The sequence below is a fragment of the Tachypleus tridentatus genome, chromosome 13, assembly GCF_004210375.1.
Source record: "Tachypleus tridentatus isolate NWPU-2018 chromosome 13, ASM421037v1, whole genome shotgun sequence".
Lineage (NCBI taxonomy): Eukaryota > Metazoa > Arthropoda > Merostomata > Xiphosura > Limulidae > Tachypleus > Tachypleus tridentatus.
The window spans coordinates 202,577,653-202,597,398 of record NC_134837.1 but is presented as its reverse complement, the minus strand read 5'-3'; the positions used below and the strand labels follow the sequence as shown (position 1 = coordinate 202,597,398).

The 19,746-nt window shown below is 31.9% G+C and overlaps 1 protein-coding gene across 2 annotated transcripts; it reads right to left on the bottom strand.

The window, feature by feature from the left end:
• Positions 1-113: 113 nt before the first annotated feature.
• Positions 114-19,190, bottom strand: LOC143237791 (regulator of chromosome condensation-like). Of its 2 annotated transcripts, none has more exons than XM_076477383.1 (10): positions 19,087-19,190; positions 12,552-12,632; positions 11,799-11,916; positions 9,062-9,241; positions 8,541-8,737; positions 6,542-6,724; positions 3,499-3,715; positions 2,790-2,948; positions 705-977; positions 114-441 (listed from the first exon to the last, which is right to left on the bottom strand). In XM_076477383.1, exons 2-10 carry the CDS (start codon positions 12,567-12,569, stop codon positions 248-250), a joined length of 1,539 nt encoding a protein of 512 aa, XP_076333498.1. In that variant the 5' UTR covers positions 12,570-12,632; positions 19,087-19,190; the 3' UTR covers positions 114-247. The 2 variants fall into 2 exon arrangements, with proteins under 2 accessions (XP_076333498.1, XP_076333499.1); XM_076477384.1 differs by having other exon boundaries at positions 17,264-19,152.
• Between the last annotated feature and the right edge of the window lie 556 nt (positions 19,191-19,746).

Sequence of the window (19,746 nt, the reverse complement as noted above, 5' to 3'; positions counted from 1 at the left end):
TAAAAAGCTAACTGTGTCCACTTTATAGTAAATATTACTTCCTAGTTAGAGAACAAACTGTGTACATAGTATTCTTGTAATTTCTGGATTGTATAATTATTTTTAAAACAAAAGAGGAACGTAATTGTTTAATTTTCAAACCTGAATTGTACAGTTTCATTTAAGTCCTCTCCATCTTTCAGACACACTATTGTCTTAAAATCCAACTTGTATTTCACATATAAAAGGCACTAAAATTAAAATAATGTCATTTTTTATCACTATCCGGAACACAATCTGAATCATCAGCTACCATAATTGTGTGTTGCCCTCCACTGGATACCATAAAACATTTTTTGCTTGATATTGCTTTTCCTGTAATTTTTTTGGGGCTAAAAACATCATCTTCATCACCATGTCCAAGCTGACCATTGGTTCCCATTCCCCAGGAATATACATCACCTAAAACACAACACAACTGTAGTTATCAAATTACTTGATAAATCTAAAAAAACTATTAACTACCAAAGAGAAAAATAAATAACTTCTACATAATCAACAATGACCTCTGGTGTCAGAGACAAAAACTATTCTAAGTTTACAGAACCACAGTTACTACAATAACCTACCCCATTGCTTTAACTTGCAGTCTATCTGTATACCAATATAAAAGGATGTACCAGTTCTTAAAATATTTGAAAGAATTTTTCCACCTTGAAACTTACCATTTTCTGATACAGCATAAGATACAAGATTACCAGCAGTTACACTAGAACACACAACTTCCTTCAGGCCTGGAACAAGTGTTGGAGAACTTTGATCTTCACAGTCCTCTCCAAGACCCAAACGTCCATATTCCTTTCTTCCGAGGGTGTAAACAGATCCGGTATCGTCTAGAGCTATTGTATGGTGCTGGCCACTACTAATACACTGCCACTTTCTACCCCAGAAGGACTGAATAAGTTCAAGGAAAAAACGAGGCTCCGAGTCATCAAAACCTGCAAGTACAAATACATTCATTTTTACACATTACATATGTTTTAAAATAAATTAGTAAAGAAGATTACAGATCGAGTCTCACTTACTGCAGTTAAATCAGAAATATCAAAGAATATATTAATATTAGAAGTATCTAATGTGCTTTTTTTTCAACGATATGTAAAATAAAAATAAATGTTTAACCTAATTTTAGGCCAACATCTAACCTATAATACAGTAAAACCTTTCTAAGGTGGAATCATACGGAACCAAGTAAAATTTTCAGCTTACGATTTTCCGGCTTAGACAGCAAACATGCATTTCCTTAATTAAATATAATTTTTGAGCGAAACGTTATACTTGCTTGAATGAAGGGAAGTAAGATGTCCGTGAATAAAGTTGTTATACTGTTAATGCTATATTTATTAGAATAAGAACAAAAACAGACATTCAAAACATAAGTACACAAAATCTTAATTAAATTTATTTCAAGAAAGTATCCAATTTCAACTGTTTCGTTTTTTTATTGGACTTTCTCATGTGGTTAAAAGAGAACACTACAGCCTTTTCATGAAGTTCATTTTCCCCCTTCATTTCTGCACACAATTTGATAGCATTAATATAACTTAACACTTGCAATGAAGTAGGAATTTTTATTTCCTCACTATCTTTTCCATTTTGTTCATCTTCTGAATCTCTCACACTGTTACAATCTTGTGATTTTATTATCAATTTTAAATCAGTTTCTGTTAAAACATTCTTGTCAACATTCACAAAACTTTCCACATTTATAGAATCATCTGCATCAATCTCTTCAATCAGATTTTGGATTTCACTAGAATTGTCACAACAAACAACTTCTCCACAATCTCTGCCATTATCAAGAATAAATCCACAGTTTCAAAAGCACTTTATTACACATTCATTTTTTACGCATTTGGTTGAATGACTTAAATATCCAATTGCATCTAACATGTCAGTTTTTATGTTAATTTCATATGCTTTCTTACAGTCGTCCATGTTTGCAATAATATGCTGAAGCATCAATTTTCTGTATCTCAATTTTATACACTGTATAATTCCATTATCTAGTGGCTGTAGAACTGATGTTGTACATGGAGGTAGAAAGACTAAATGAACATTTAAAAGTTTAAACAAATTATTAATTAAACAAGAATTTATTAATACTTAAAGAAATTATTAATTAAATAAGAAATTAAAATTTAATCAAAAACATTTTTCTGCCTTAATCAGGTTCTAATCCTACTTGTTGATAGATAAGGTAGGTGAAAGATAGTGTTCCATCTGCATTACGCAGGTTTCGTACATATAGAGAGCCTTTTATGAGAAATCTCAAGATAATACTGAAAAAATTTGATATTTCCTGTTTGTACAAATTTCTACCTTAACAGCTTCTGACTTAGACAGGTTTTACTGTATAATTGTTTGTTTTTGAATTTCATGCAAAGATACTCCATGGCTATCTGTGCTAGCTGTCCCTAATTTAGCAGTGTAAGACAAGAGGGAAGGCAGCTAGTCATTACCACCCACCACCAACTCTTGGGCTACTCTTTTACCAATGAATAGTGGGATTGACTGTCATGTTATAATGCCTCCATGGCTGAAAGGGCGAGCATGTTTGGTGCGACCGAGATTCAAAACCGCAACTGTATAATTGTTTTATGTTTTGAAAATATAATGAAACAGTCATGGATAGATGTTACAGTACATCTGATGTAGGAAACAACAGATGCAATATACAAAAATTTAAAGTTACTAAAGGAATAGAGCATATCTAGTTGTTTAAAAATGTGAAAAGTTTTAAATCTCACCAAGTTGGTAAAAGTTGTTCAGTCCAAAGCCATAGATGTCACCACTATCTTTCTCCCGACAAAATGTTACATAGGAACCAGTCCAAACATTATCAAAGCCAACATAACCACTACCTTGTCTCTTTGAAACTTTAACTGGGGCAGGGTTCAGCATATAACCTAAAATAAATAAACCAACATTATCAGTTTAGTTTATTCATCTCAATACACAAACTTTACATTTGGAGGTAAGACGTTATGTGTGAGTAAACACCCTTCAGCATGAACAGACATATGAGAAGTGCATTGTGAGTTAGAACACAAACCAGTCCTTCAACTGATTTTATACACAAGTGAGTGACTGCTTTCTTAGATCTCTGAATTACATAATACTACACAATAATTTTTTAAAGCAGCTGTGACTTGAAAATTGTGCACTTGATGGTTACTTGCACAGTATTACAGTGACTGATTTTAACACAACCATTTATAAAAAAATTAAACAATTTTAATAAATATCAGGTGATTACACAATACACTAAAACGCTCTTATTATATGCCTTGGTACATGTTAAAACAGAAGAACCACAAGAAACCATTCACATAATAATAGTCTTAATAAATGCCTTCATGGAATAAAACTCAGAAAATAGTAAAATTAAAATGTAATTCCAGAATCAAAGAAATTAAATTGGTTTAACACAATTAATATGTTTAACAAATGAACTACTTAGCCCCTTTCGGCCTCCTCTTGCACTGAAATACTGGGGAATACGTCCAAGTTGTCCTTGTTCACCACAACCACAAGTGTACAGCTTGCCATCATTGGCTAACAAGGCCAAATGATCACTGCCTGAAGCAACCTTCACTATCGTGACCTTTGGAAGTATCTGGATAGGCTTCTTTTGGGGACCAAAAGGGGTAAGCCCTATTGAACCACTGGAATCCTGGTAACAAAGGACAAAAACAACTGTAAACAAGTGTAATATTTTTACAATTTCAGGAATATATTGAAACTAAAGAAGAAAATAATGTCCAGTCTTTGACATATAACATTCAAATAAGCATAATATTTTCTATAAAAATTATAACTCTCATACAAATTATTAGCAAATGATCTAATATCACTGTATCAGTGATATACTGCACCTGAAGTTAAAACCAATAAACACCAGCTTTGTGTAACAGAATCAACAATCAAATAATCTAACACCTACATTTAGGACAGAAAGTGTTCGTACACCTGCGTCGTGAGTAATTTTTTCCTCATAACTTAAAAAATATCATGAATAGGATAATGAAAGTAGAGTATATTATAAATATTATACTAACACACGTCTACATACATTTTTATGTAAATTGAATGACAAATAAACTGTTTATAAACAAATAACCAAACATTGGAGGGGCAGAAAGTGTTCGTGCGTCTACTTAAATGGTCAGTTGTGTAGCCTTTCAGGTGAATTAATTGGCTCAATCTCTCCTCATAGCCCTCCATGATCATTTGACAATACTCAAATGGTATTTGCTTCCATTCTTCTTTACAGAAGGCCTCCAACTCTTGCAAGTTTTTCGGATGACGCTAATGAACCCTGGTATTCAACTCATGCCAAACGTTTTCAATTGGGTTGAGATCAGGCAACTGCGATGGCCACTCTAGAACGCTTATATGGTTCCTCTGCAACCAGGATTGCACATATTTCGATGTGTGTTTAGGGTCATTGTCGTGCTGGAAGATCCAACAACGCCCAATTTGCAAGTTCCGAGCATCATTCTTGATATAAATGCCTAATATATCAATGTACTCTTCTTTTTTCATGATTCCATTAATGCGGTGAAGGCTGCCTACACCAGAAGAGCTGAAGGAACCCCATAACACGATCAAGCCACCTCTGTGTTTAACTGTAGGGACAGTGGACTTTGGAAGATTTCGTTCCCCCTTCTTACGGAAAATAATGCGAACATCATTGTGGCCGGAAAGCTCTATTTTAGTCTCGTCTGACCAAAGAATACTCTTCCAATAGGTAAATGGTTTATGTACATGCTTTCTTGCATACCTCAATCGTGCTTCTAAATTAACAGGCTTTAAATATGGAGTTCTACAAGGACGGCATGATTTGAACCCAAAAGAGCGTAACATGTTCGTAACTGTAGAGGTGCTTACTTCAACCCCAGTTTCCCTTACCAATTTCTGTATGTCATTACATGTTAAACGAGGGTTCCTACTAACTTCTCCGAGAACCTTCCTCTTGGTTCTCTCTGGAATTTTGGTGGGGCGTCCAGAACGACGGAGATCAACGGTTGATCCTGTAAGCTTAAACTTGGCAATTATACTTTGAACAGCAGATTTTGGAACATTAAGTTGTGTAGCAATACTGGAAAGAAACACACAAGACTTGTATTTTACAATAATTTGATTTTTTAAATCACTGGACAGTTGTTTCCTGTTCGCCATGATAACCAAGCAGATAATGATGGAGACGGTGCTAAATTGCCGGAAGTAAATGTTTTGCTGGCTGAATTCCAATAATTATGAACCCAGTGTTTAGTTCTGGAATGGTATAATGTAGTTTATTTGCCAAACTAAACAATGTTTTTACAGGAATATCAGTTGTTTCACACATTCAGAAATATACAAACACTTTCTGCTCCTCCTATATTTGGTTATTTGTTTATAAACAGTTTGTCGTTTAATTTACATAAAAATTTATGTATGTGTGTTAGTATAATATTTATAATAAAACACAGGTTTATTAGCCTAATCATGATACTTTTTAAGTTATGAGCAAAAAACTACTCTGTCGTAACTGTACCTAATTATCAGTACGTTAGTGATGTATCATGTCTTAAGCTAAAAAGTCAATAAACTAAACCACCTTATTCTAATACAAAATGAACTGCCACTGTGATCCACAAGATTAAAACCTCTGGTTGTGAGAATCCAAACAAACCACCTCTGTGATCCACACAATTAAAACCTCTAGATGTGAGATACAAAACAAACCACCACAGTAATCCACACAATTAAAACCTCTAGATGTGAGATACAAAACAAACCACCACAGTGATCCACACAATTAAAATCTCTAGATGTGAGATACAAAACAAATAACAACTGTGATCCACACAATTAAAGCCTCTAGATATGAGATACAAAACAAACCACCACAGTGATCCATACAATCAAAACCTCTAGATGTGAGATACAAAACAAACCACCACAGTGATCCACACAATTAAAACCTCTATATGTGAGATACAAAACAAACCACCACTGTGATCCACACAATTAAAACCTCTAGATGTGAGATACAAAACACATCACCACTGTGATCCACACAATTAAAACCTCTAGATGTGAGATACAAAACACATCACCACTGCGACTAGCGTACAATTAAAACCACTGGTTATGAGAATCAAAACAAACCATCACTGTGAACCATACAATTAGAACCACTGGTTGTGATAATCCAAAAGAACCACCACTGTGATCCACAAATAAAACCACTGGTTGTGAGAATCCAAATGAACCACCACTGTGATCCAAAAATAAAACCTCTAGCTGTGAGATACAAAACAAACCACCACAGTGATCCATACAATCAAAACCTTTACTTGTGAGATTCAAACAAACCACCACAGTGATCCATATAATCAAAACCTTTAGTTGTAAGATTCAAACTTTAGTTTGTCTTGCTAGTAAAGATCTAATACAAGAAAATCAAGTTGAATTTGCTCAGTTAACAGGACTTCAACACAAATAGGCTTACCCTAAAGTTTCCCCAGACAAACACTTTGCCTGTTTCTGTTAGTGCTGCAGAATGTGAATCTCCAGCGGACACTTGGACCACTTTTTCACTTATTTCAATTTTGCCTGGCTCGAACTCAGCTGCTTCCTTCCCGTCTGTTACTCGACCAAGAGCTCCCTCGTCGTTACAACCAAACGTGTACACCTTATAAAAATAATAAACTTTCATGCCACTTCCTCAGCTGCAGCTTAATCACACACTCACACTTCATACAAACAATAAACGTCATTATTAAGCTTGAATGCTTACAATATGACAAACCTTCTTATATGTATTTCTTTACTAACATAAGGCTCAATATATTTTAATAAAACAAGGTTTATCTTACAGAATACTTCAATGTAATCAGAATAACATAATCCTATGGCACTGGGTTGGTCAATTTGACTGGTACTGTAACCACCCCCTAATAATAATCTGGAATTTACTATACATATCTTCATTCAGAGTATTTCTAAAGTTTTTAGTAAATATTACAAGTATGTTGTAAACTCAAAATCTGATTTTATTTCAGTATCTTTACTAAAGATTTGTCTGTGAACTTAAGTATTAGCTGAATATTTGAGTAAAAAGTGATATTCATGATAAGAATAAAAATACTTCATCTTACAGCTTTCATTTTTCACTTGCATGACTTTTAGAACCTACTGAGTGAATAATGAAAGATATTTTTGGTGATGCTTTTTAAGTTCTCTTACTTTCTCTATTCTAACACTAAGCATAGCAAAATAAATTTGTTAGTTGATAAATGTGAAATACACTCAAAAACTTTTTTTTTTCTAGAATGACTGCAGATTGCAAAGGACAATTAAAATTATTTATCCTAAAAGCTTCAGCCTTCTAACCTTTTCAATCAAAAAATCATTGAGAGATCTTAGGATAACAAACTGATGTGTTCCTCATCCTCAGAGATCATAAGAGATTAAAGTTTTCTTATTCATCAAGAGATTTTAGCCTTTAGGTACACTTGTTACAAAATATATAACAATATATAACACTGAGATGTAGTAAGCCTTTTTATTTTCTTAGTACAATATTTTTCAAATAATTAAAGTAGTTTTCAAATATGCATCTCAGAACACAAAGAATATATCAGGTACTAAAATAACATGCCTACAAACTACTATAATGTATCTGGCTTTCAAAATAACCAATAAATAGGTTAAAAAAATTCTATTACTACTTGGAGCAATGTGTCTAGTCTAAACACATTCTCTCTGTGAACTATATGCTTTGGCATATAAACTAAAACAGATAATTAACTAATTTATTTAGTTTGGAACATGCTCTTTCCATTGGTTGTAAACACATCCAATACCAATGTTAGAGATACAGATAATTCTTAAAAGACAAACTGTGTGAAGGGTGAGTCAATGTGGACTAAAGAAATAGTGGAATATCAGTCAGAGAATAAGTTGGAATTTCATACTGTGGTATATCTAATGTATAATTACTGACACCCTTAGGACAGAAAATAAAAAACAGAATAAATGAGAAGTCACACATAGCATCATGTTACTCAGAGGGGCAGACTCAGAATTTATTTAAATATTTATTTTTGAAATCAAAGCTTAAGTTATGTAGAAAATGGAATTAAAAGCTATGCAAGTTACCATATACTAGTAACAAAACAGTTATTAAGTTATGAATGTGATTCTGTTAAAAGTTTGCAATAAGCACAGTTTAACCACCTCCTTGTCCAAGGAATGCTCTTTAAGGTTGGGTTTGCTTGGTTATTTCAAAGAATAATTTGAATAATCTTATGAAAGTGCCCCAAGATTTAAGTACACCCATTAAACAAGTGTCATTCTTTTGACATTGTTATATAATGTCACCTTTTATGTTAATAAAAACATTAACATCTAAATATTTATTACAAAAATAATTTTGTATTTAACAGAAAAACAACACTAGCAATGTTTTCTTTCTTGCATCCAAATACATAGTTAATTATCATTACCTCTCCTTTGACTGTTAAACACACAGAGTGCATACCCCCAGCAGCTACACTAACTACAAGATCAGGAATAGAAGCTACAATTCCTGGCCGGGACTTCTCCAACACATCTTCCCCAAGTCCAAGTTGTCCAATATCTCCCTGTCCAACAGTCAATACCAAACCCCTTCTAGTGGGTAACTTTGGAACTTCAAGAAGTACTAAGAAAGAAAAAGAATTGTTCTAATGCTAAGTGTAACAGTTTGTTTGCACGTTAAAAATGTTGATGTTTGTAATCAATTTCAAAATCAGAGAAATTTAAAATAAAACTTATAAACTATTACAGAAATACTCATGGATTGAAAATTTAGAAATAACTGTTAGAAACCTGTACTACTCAGTGCACAGACTTAAAGAAAGCTGCTTGACTGTTTAATTCACAAATCATATTACAAATATTTTGGAATATACAAGATAAAATCAACAAAGATGCACTTAAAGTTACATGAAAAATTGGCCTTAAATACAGTTCACATTTTATTTACCTTTTATTTTTTTGGGTTTGTGTACTATTTCCGCATTCAGGCGTCTCTTTCTACCTCGTTTGTTTACAGAATTTTTACTTGCCACATCACTATCACTGGTTACAGTCTCTGTAACATCACCTTCAGACTTGGCAGAACCCTCTGTTTCCATAGTATCTGGCACAGACTGCTGAGTTTTTTCTACCATGAGAAACTAAATCATTAAAAATTACCACAAAGATCTCAATAACTACTTGGAGTTGTTAAATATTAAGAGAAAGTTCTTGAAATCATTTCAATTTCTGTATCAAATGGGTAGAGCTAATTAAACTATCATTTTAGATTCACTGTAACCACTAACGACCAGATGAAGATCACTTGGGAAACTGACCACTTCATAAAAATATTTTATTGTTAACAACAAGCGACCGGAAGTTGACCACCTGTGAAACTGACCACTTCATAAAAAGATTTTTTTGTTAAATACTAGTGACCAGAAATAGACCACTCGGGAAACTGACCACTTCATAAAAATATTATATTGTTAACTACTAACGACCAGAAGTAGACCACTCTGGAAACTGACCACTTTGTAAAAATATTTTATTGTTAACCCTAGCAACTGGAAGTAGACCACTCGGGAAACTGACCACTTCGTAAAGATATTTTATTGTTAACCACTAGCAACTGGAAGTAGACCACTTGGGAAACTGACCACTTCATAAGAAGATTTTTTTGTTAAATACTAGTGACCAGAAATAGACCACTCGGGAAACTTACCACTTCGTAAAGATGTTTTATTGTTAACCACTATCAATTGGAAGTAGACCACTCGGGAAACTCACCACTTCGTAAAGATGTTTTATTGTTAACCACTATCAATTGGAAGTAGACCATTCAGGAAATTGACCACTTCATAAAGATATTTTATTGTTAACCACTATCAATTGGAAGTAGACCACTCAGGAAATTGACCACTTCATAAAAAGATGCAATGTTTTATCAGTTTTAAATAGTTAGTCTACATAAAAAGTGATTTCATGCTATAAATAAAAACTTTTATTTTTTCAGACCATACAGTTTTCATATTTAATTTATACAAGCTCTAGAACCTCTTAAACAAATAGTGTCTTTTTTCTGTTAAAAGTTTAAACATTATCTTTTATTTTCTCTACCCTAATACTGTGTAAAGCTGGTGTTCCTTAATTACTTTTAAGGCAAAATTTGAAGTTAAAAATACCAAAGCTCTTACCCTCTAATTGTATTCCAAAGTAAATGTCAAAGTTCATTTCTGAACATATTTAGAAACTACTCAATGAGGTTGAACTTCTACTCTGCAGTGGCCTGGTAGTGTAAGTAGTATGTAATGTAACATGTCTGTTATGTATTAAAACATATTTATTTAAAGTATACTATTTTATTGCACGAGTTTGATAAGATTAGTCACTCTTCTTTGTTTTGTTCTTACATTTAACATCTCTTAATTAAACTGCATGAAATTTGGTACAATCTTTCTACATAACATCTACTTTTGCTTAAAAAATATCTAATCTGATTTAGCATTTGAGTTATAAAAAACATTATAAAAGACTTTCATCTCCTAGTATATTTTTTATGGCATGCCCAAAATCATGTACAAGTATCCAATAGTTTGTTTTCAATAAATCTGTAGTTTTTGTGTCTGTTGTTCTAATAACAGCACACTTATTTCCTTGTCAGTTCATAAAAGCTATTTAAGTATTGTTGAAAATATATAATAAAAGAAACAACTCTCTTTTAATATTATTGAATAAAGACCCATTTTGAATTTTCAATGTTCAAAGTCACTTTATTTTCACCAAGTATTTCTATTTCTTAGTTATCTCTAACAAGTTACACATCCATGAAAAAAAAAAAACACCTACTGACATGAAGTAGAATTTGATTCATTTCCTAGGCCTAGACATATATTTTCCTAATTAGACTTTATATGTCAAGTTTAGTTTCTCTGTAATAACTATAATTTGTTTACATAAAGTATTAATAAATTTACTAAAACATGTGAATTTAGAAACCTTTTCTGTTATCTGAATAGCATGCCTTCACAGACTTCTTAGTTTACCATATTCACTAACCCTACATATCTTATGTTCCCATGTAAAAATATTATCTATAATGGAAAGCTTAGAATAAATGATAAAGTATTAAAAAACTCAGGTTTGTGGTTTGTTCCTAAGTTTTGTAAACCTTGCAAGAGAAACACTTGTTTTTTACTCTAACAACTTCTTGTGACTTTCTCAGAAACCTTACATCACAGCTTACCTCAGTGTCTTTACTTTATAATGACGTAAAGAATATTTTGTTTTAATTTCTGACCATGATTCTATCTTGTTTCAAGGTTAAGGTTTATTATTTATTGTCCAACTCACTTACTGTGTGATCATAAAAATCACTCAACACAAGGTAATTGAAACAGAGGGGAAAGTAATTGGATAAATAAAAACTTGGATAAGTATTTCTAAGGGATGCTAGGGTTGTATTAATATAAATCTATACTTTCGAATGTACAAGCAAGTTAAAAACATATCTGCACGTGTATTGAGACACAGACAAAAGAAAACTTAATTTGATAAGATCTTGAACCCTGAGAGCTGCCCTGTGTCTCAACAGAAGATAACTTTATTATAATATCTGTTACCACATCTGATGGCCACAAGCTTGTAACCACCTCATCTGTATCCACATTTACCACTGACATTATCTTCAAAATATATCATACCTGCAGTGACATTTCTTCTTTGATTCAATATTGTAGATTTCTTCTCTTGCACACTGCCAACACTGTCCACATTAACTTCTTTCTTGGCAGAGTTGAGTTTTTCAACTCTTGTGTTTGTCTGTTTCATTCATAAAATTAATTTTTTGCAATAAACATACTTTGAAAATTATCATTCAAATAATTAAAATATAAGTTTTAATATGCATCCAAATATATCATTTCTTCACAACCATCATTCTGTGGGCAAATGAAACTCAAATTGCTTAAGAAAATAACCCACATTAAAACACACACACAAATACTAGCAAGAAAGGTACATTAAAATGGCAGATTTTCAATTTCTACAGTACAATCTAGAGTTGTATTAGAACATCACAGAGAAATTTGTAAAAAAATGTTCTAGGATCATCTACATACAAATATTAGAAAAAAAAAGACATCTATAAGAAAAGGTCAAGGAAAACAATATTATTTCAATGAATTTATAAGAAACAGTGTAAGTTTACATTGACATAACAGAACAAAATATCTATGACACTTTCAAACTTTAGTGTTAGAAACTCATAAGAAATGGTCTAATACCATATTAAGTTTTTACAAAACAAGATTACATTAAAATATTAAAACATCAAAACTAGAAACAAACACCATACTAGAAGATATCAGCTCTAAGAATTTAATAACGTGTGAATTTCATCTGAACTTCACAGTTGGGGTAACTATAATTAATTTACAAAATTACTTTCTACCCACCTTTCGGGGTCTCGCCATATTTTGTAAGGTGGTTTGTCTACTCAGAGAATCACACTGTTACAAATTATTTTCTCTGGTTCCCTGGAAGCAATAAATAATCCTTATAAAACTACATGAATTAATCACCAAAACTATAAAAGATAGTATGTACTTCTTGTTTTATACTTTATATACCATAAATTACATGCAATGTTTTAGACAAGTTTTAAAATTATTAAAGCTTTTTAGATGTTATGAAAAGGCTTAGAACAGTTTTCTCCTTAACCAGAGAAAATGTTTTTAAAATTCAACCAATCACCAATTATTTTAGATTATGAATATTATAATAATAAACAAAATGAATGACACAGATTACCCATATTGTCATATAATCCGCTATTTGAACCAATAATAATAAACTTCAACTTATTTTTTTCCATACTGGTATATACTTTAGTTATATTATTGTTTAGGTTGATACACATTTTAAAAAAATCAAATGTATCTCAAAATGTTCTCACAACTTAATATTTTGTTAAAGCAAGTAATTTTCTGTTGGTCCTTCACTGCACTCTACTCAACAGATGAATGTTCTATGAAACACAATTCTCAAAATCTATCTTTAGTCACTTGACACAAACTCCAAGTTTCTATATCATACCCTAATAAGTATAACGTTTAACACTTCTGCACCGGTCATCTAATTTTAAACAGTTTCCAAATCATAACCTACTGAATATACGTCTTTAGTCACCTGACACAAATCCTAAATTTCTACTAAGTACAAGTTCTTGTATATCTTTAACACAGTAACATCTACCCTACTGAATATACGTCTTTAGTCACCTGACACAAATCCCAACTTTCTACTAAGTACAAGTTTTTGTATATCTTTAACACAGTAACATCTAACATCTTCAGTTACCTGACATGAACTATAAATGTCTGTACACCTTACTAAATACAATAGCATCTGGTGTATTCTGGCTGTAAAACTCAAACTTATAGTGGGGAAGACCACAAGATGCTTCACTTCGCTAGACTTCAAAATCCACTTTCATTCGTTAGTTTTAAAACACGTGAACCTGTGTTACCACTTTACAAAGAATTTCCTGCCAAGACAACCTTTTGCTGATTATATGTAAAAACAAATGTGGTTCTACAATTAAAACTGGTAAAGTATACCTACAAATGTACACAGGCTGCATTTTCAAATTACAATTAAATCTCATAATCAGAACTTATATAAACTGGTCACAAAATCGATGTTCTACAAACTGTTTGTGTATCAATCAATCTTTTGTAAGAAACACTGTCCTCTTGTTGAGAGCTCTTATGCTGACTGCTAAACAATGAACATGCTACTAGAAATACAGCAGGGGAGTTTAGATCCCAGTATAGTAAGAATACAGCAGGAGAATCCAGATCCCAGTCTGCTAGAAATGTTGTTTTGAATTAAGCACAAAGCTACACAATGGGCTATCTGTGCTCTACCCACCATACGGGTATCAAAACCCAGTTTTTAGCATCATAAGTCTGCAGATATACCGCTGAGCAACTGGGGAGGTGCTGCTAGAAATAAACCAGGATAATCCAAATCCCAGTCTGCTGGAAATACAGCAGGACAATCCAGATCCCAATCCACTGGAAATACAGTTGGAAAATCCAAATTCCAATCTAGTGATAGTTAATAATAGATTATAGAAGAGCTAACACTACACCATGCTAAATCTACTTCAGTTATTTACCAGTCAATCTATTTAGAGTAATGTCACACGTACTGATAAAACTATAAAATATGATGCACTCAAAACTGCTACTTCCCCCTTATAATACTTCTTTTCTGTGTTCCATACAACACGTTTGATATCCAAGTTAACTTGCAACAGTGTTGTCACTGACATTTCAATTTCTTCTCTGTCAAGTGGGCCTAGTTTCACTAACTTTGTTTTGTTTTAACTATTTAAAGTATTAACAATATTTTAAATGATGTTAAAAATCACAACAGGCAATTCAGAAAAGTACTAAGAAACTGAATAATACAATGTGTAATGGAGAACAAAATATTTTTCTTATTTTCACCATTAATAGAAACACTGTAAATAAATTTTAAACCATTATGTCTAAACTAATTTTCATAACATACATTTTTCTCTTTGTCGTTACTTTGATAGAACTACAATACTTACAGAATCTTGAGTACGTCAGTGTTAGCTATTCACTCATTTAAGTATAAATAAAAAATAGTTTTCCACCATTTCCCCTGGTTCATTTTTCAGATGTAGACCATCTACTAGTTGTTTTACCACAGCATGCATGACTTTTAGTTTCTCTTGTCCCTTACTACAGTTCAACCATTCACAATGCTTTTTGTTGGATCATAATTTTGTTAGCCCATCTATCTTGACTCTTACTAAAATATACAAAGTTCCTTAATTTATAGATACTCTTGTTGCTGTTTTAAAGTTAAGTTGATTAAATTCTTCCATATCCTGTCACTGATGGAAAAACTGTCAACATTTGCTAGAGGTAGGATATATCATATATGCTCTACACTCTCATTAACTAAGATGTTCCTATATGTACCTTTAACAGCTCTGTTGATATTTCTAGTGATGTACATTTAAGTTCAACCATTCTTACAAGGCATGTTACTTTATTCTTACATAGCCTTAGTAATAACTCAATTCTTCATCTCTATAGCCTCTGAAATCTTCAAAACTATCATCTTTACTTTGTCAAAGTCACTGGACAAAGGAGTTCTCCTCCAAGATGTTTTGCAAATCTCTTTTTCCCTTGACAAACATCTAATCTGTCAGCATTTATTTCATTTGTTGTATCATGATGCCTCCTTTCTCCAAGTGTATTCATTTCCACTATTTTCAATTCACTCAGACAGTTACACAACATTGTCTTGCCTCCTTATGTTGACAAACTTTTATTTACCCTCTTTTCTACTTTGGAAACCAAACTTTTCTTCTGTTAACAAATGACTAAAATTTTAGAAAACTTATCCAGTCCATCATGAAGTGTAATAAGTTAAAAAACAAATCTGTCATCTTTACATGTAGTAGAAATACCTCACAGCTGTATTAATTATCAGTCAACTTTCTATGCTCTGTTTTAGCTTACTGCCCAGCATACCTGCTGAACCCTACCATAATTTTTCAATTCCTGATTCAATTTACCTTTAGATTCAAAAAGTTCCATCTTGTGTTTAGATGGAATAATAACAATGCCTTTCAAATGTCTTTTAAGACATTTTTAAATTCATCTAGAGATATCCACAACCTGTTTTTAACATCACACACTACTAGCTGTAAGTTGTGTGCATTGTAATGAACTACTGCAATATAACTGTGACATTTACTTATTTTCTTTAAAGTTAAGTTCATTTACTTTGTCACAACATTTTCCCATGATATACATTTGTATTTATTCCAACAAACTCACCAAAAAGTTCTGCTGTAATTCCCTCATATTAATTGGCTTCAGAATTTCCTGTTCAACTCTTGCTGCAATGTCCACAAGTTTGGTTTTGATATCACCATTCTCTCCCCTTTAAACTAGCTCTCATTAAATAATTTCTTTCATTTAATTAATTTGAAAGGATATTAATATCTTAACATGGCTCCCAAGTCTATTTTGCAGATACTTTCCAGGGTCTCACTACTCATTTCACAATCACTTTTTATAGGAAGAGTGTATATGTAGCTGTTGTGTACCAGCCATTATGTATGTACAAATAGCTGTTGTATACCTGCCAATAAGTGGCCTTTAAAAACAGAGCACCAGTCGGTCATCTAGGTCTTACTGGAAGACTATCAGTGTGTTAAATCTGTTATTATTTGATATCTCAAACCTCCGTAATGCTTTAACAAAAATCTTTATGTAGCTTGTTGTCCAAATAGCTCATTCCTACTTTAACACTACTTCAACTTTGTGATGTTAATATACTCCCTGAATAATTCATCCAGTCTTCTTGTAAACTGTTTCTTTAGATTTGTCTAAACATTTCTACTTTCAATATACTCACCATCTTTCAAGTTCCTACCTTAAAGTTCTGGAAATTGTCTACAAACTTGGCAAAAACTACCATCTAAGGATATTGTTCTTTAAGTAATCTCTTTATTTTATTGTTATTAAATATTTCTGGCCAAGTTTTTCTCCACTTTAGTCCTATCACTGTGTCTTTCTATTCACTATAATCACAACCATGCAAATATTGTGGAATGACCAACACTTCTAGGCAGACTACATCACACATTTTGATCTTTGTCAGGTTACATCTAATGACACTTCATTTACCATAAAAATAAACAGTAACTGCAATCAGTCTTATAGTTTGTTTACATGAACTTTATCAATACATGCAGTGTTACCTACAATTGAAACTTGCTCTCACAACAAAGCTTTTGGTTTCATTTTGAAACAATGTATTATAATTATCTAGATTTTTCTTAAACCACAGTTTAATATCTGCTGCCTATCATGTACCAGTGTTTAACATTTTTACATTTGTTATCTACCATGTTTACATGAGCATATATTCTTGTATTTCTTCTAAAACAAACATTCACTCTCTTGGACAACTGACCAAAAATGTTAACTTGACCAGCATCAGAAATCACTTGCATAAATGTGAAAATTATATTTCTGAATTCTACAAACAAACAGCTAGTACAGCACAACTATACCAAAGAAACAAAAAGTTGACACATGAATTCACTCACATTTCTGGATAATTCAAGGATTACATTTTTTTCACAGACAACCTCAATGGAACAAATGGGCTTCTTTTTTTTTATTTAAACTAATCTTTTAATTATAGTCACTTACAATTCAGGTACTAAATTTTTGTTCTATTGTTTACAGTAAAGGGTCATTAAGAACAAATGTTATCCAACATAGTAAAAATAAATAGCATGGTGCCTTCTATCAGTACCTGTATAAGTAAACAGACCACTTTATAAATTGAGCAGAAACTACAAAAAATGACCAATTAGTAACTACTAACATAGCTATACATAGCAAGCCTTTAGATTTAGCAGCAGTAAACATACTTTATGTTCTTAGTTAAATAACAAAAGGTTAGGGTATAAACTATAACACTGTATTAGTAACACTATTAATTTTTATCAGTACACATTAAAATATCCACCTTTCAGTCCACCTGGGGTCCATATGGACCCCACATATATTTAATGATCATAATGTTGAAGCTATGATTTAGATGTTGAAAAGTTAACACACTGGCTTCTCATATCATTGTGTAGATAGACTGTAAGAAAGACTGTGCACCATAAGTATATAATATGTTATTTATTATTACAAAATATGAAATTTACTTATATCCATTTTCTCATATTTAGACAAAATATTGTCATCATTGACATATATTCCAATAATATAGGGCCACTTCTTCTCTAATTGATATCTCACAATTAAAACTAATAAAATACTGAATGAATAAACAGATTTCTCAAATAAATGTAACAAAAAACACTAAATTGTACAAAAAAGTGCTTGGAGTCCGAATGGACTCAAGAGGGTTGAACTACATCAAACTTTGTTTCAGAGCTGAACTGATGTTAAATTTTGGACAACATGTAAGTAAAACGTATTCTGAGTGAACATAAAGTGTTCCTCATATCTTTTATCACTCATTTTACAAACATTCATCACACATACACTGGGTGGGGAGTGATCAGCACAAACACGGTTTTCATATGCTGTACAGGTTTGATGGACTTTCCTATTTGTGATTCTTTGGCAAAGATAAGATCGTATTTTTGTTGTTGGAACACCTTTACCAGCATGCTGTCTTGTGTCAAGCAATCCCAGATCTACAAAGGTAGATTTTACGCTTTTCCACATTTCATGAGGATCCTGGAAAAGTCTCTGAAGTGGGTTGCGAGCATTACTTCACTTCAGGAGAGATCTAAATATGTAATCACTGTTTATCACAATGGATAACCTCTGTGAGTCCATATACACAATGCCTGATGAAGACACAGAGCTCCAAATCTGCAGACCCCATGCAACTTTTTATTCACAAAATTATTCAACTGCAAAACATCAAAAGTTTTACAATTTTGTGTCAGAGGATGATAATGTGACAATTATATAAAAAAATAACTAATCAATGAAAAAATATTTATCGTCGGGTTCTATATGGAAGCCAGGTGTACAGATGTGATGAAAGTTGATATAATTGTGAGAACACCCAAAACTTTTACCCTAACACTAATAGTAATCTAATCTAAATCTAAAACTAGTAAACTTGAAGGCATTTTATTTTATTAGCAAATGCAACTTTTTTGTTACATAACTTGCAAGTTTTTAACAATAAGTTAATTAACGTTGATTAGGCTGAAGCTATTACTAAGTACTAAGTGTTACTAGAAATAATGACGAAGTTGAGGTTACACTAAAGCTACTTCGAAATTAACAGAGTAGAACTAACAGTAATAATAGAATACACTAATTATGTTAGTGAACTTGTAAATCTTAGAATAATATTAATAATAAAAAATTTCATAACATCAACCATTACCAGAACTATCTCTATCTTTATAACGTTCAACAAAGCCTTCACAACCGTTTAAAACGACGTTACCTACAAAAGCCTGGTTGATTTTTTAAGTCTTTAAATGAAAGTATTTTATGAGAAACAAAATATTTGTAATAATAATTTTGTATACGAATAAAACAACACTTGAAATAAACTAATGAAATTTATTGAAATATAAATACTCTGCTGAAATTAAATAATTATAAAATAGTTAAAATAAATAAAACTTTATTACATAGCATTATAATATTATGTACTTCGTTAAATAGGCATGGCTGATTTATATGCTTACTGTATAAGATAAAATACACGATTTTGTTAAAATAATTATTATATATTTATCCTTATTATTATGTTCAAATAAATTTCCCTAAACGTCCCTATATTCATATTAAACGCTAAGCATATATGCGACTTCCAATGGTACATGGTATTTTTTGCGGACTTAACGTCTCTAGAAACTGTGTTTCTATACACATAACCTTTTCTGTATAGTCGTGCTTAATAACGAACAACAAGAATATACGCAACATTTTAATTCCCATAAAACAAAAGACAGTATTTAAGCAAAAGACATTCACACCACAGTAATCTTTACAGTACTTTAGTTTCGAATTAGTTTCCCTCTGTAATTAAATATAA

Excerpts from the sequence above, each read along its gene's own strand:
- LOC143237791 (XM_076477383.1), bottom strand. Across the intron at positions 6,725-8,540 it reads GTTTAACAGTCAAAGGAGAG|GTGTACACGTTTGGTTGTAA; the intron begins GTAATGATAATT and ends TATTTTTATAAG. Across the intron at positions 978-2,789 it reads GAACAACTTTTACCAACTTG|GTTTTGATGACTCGGAGCCT; the intron begins GTGAGATTTAAA and ends TTGTACTTGCAG.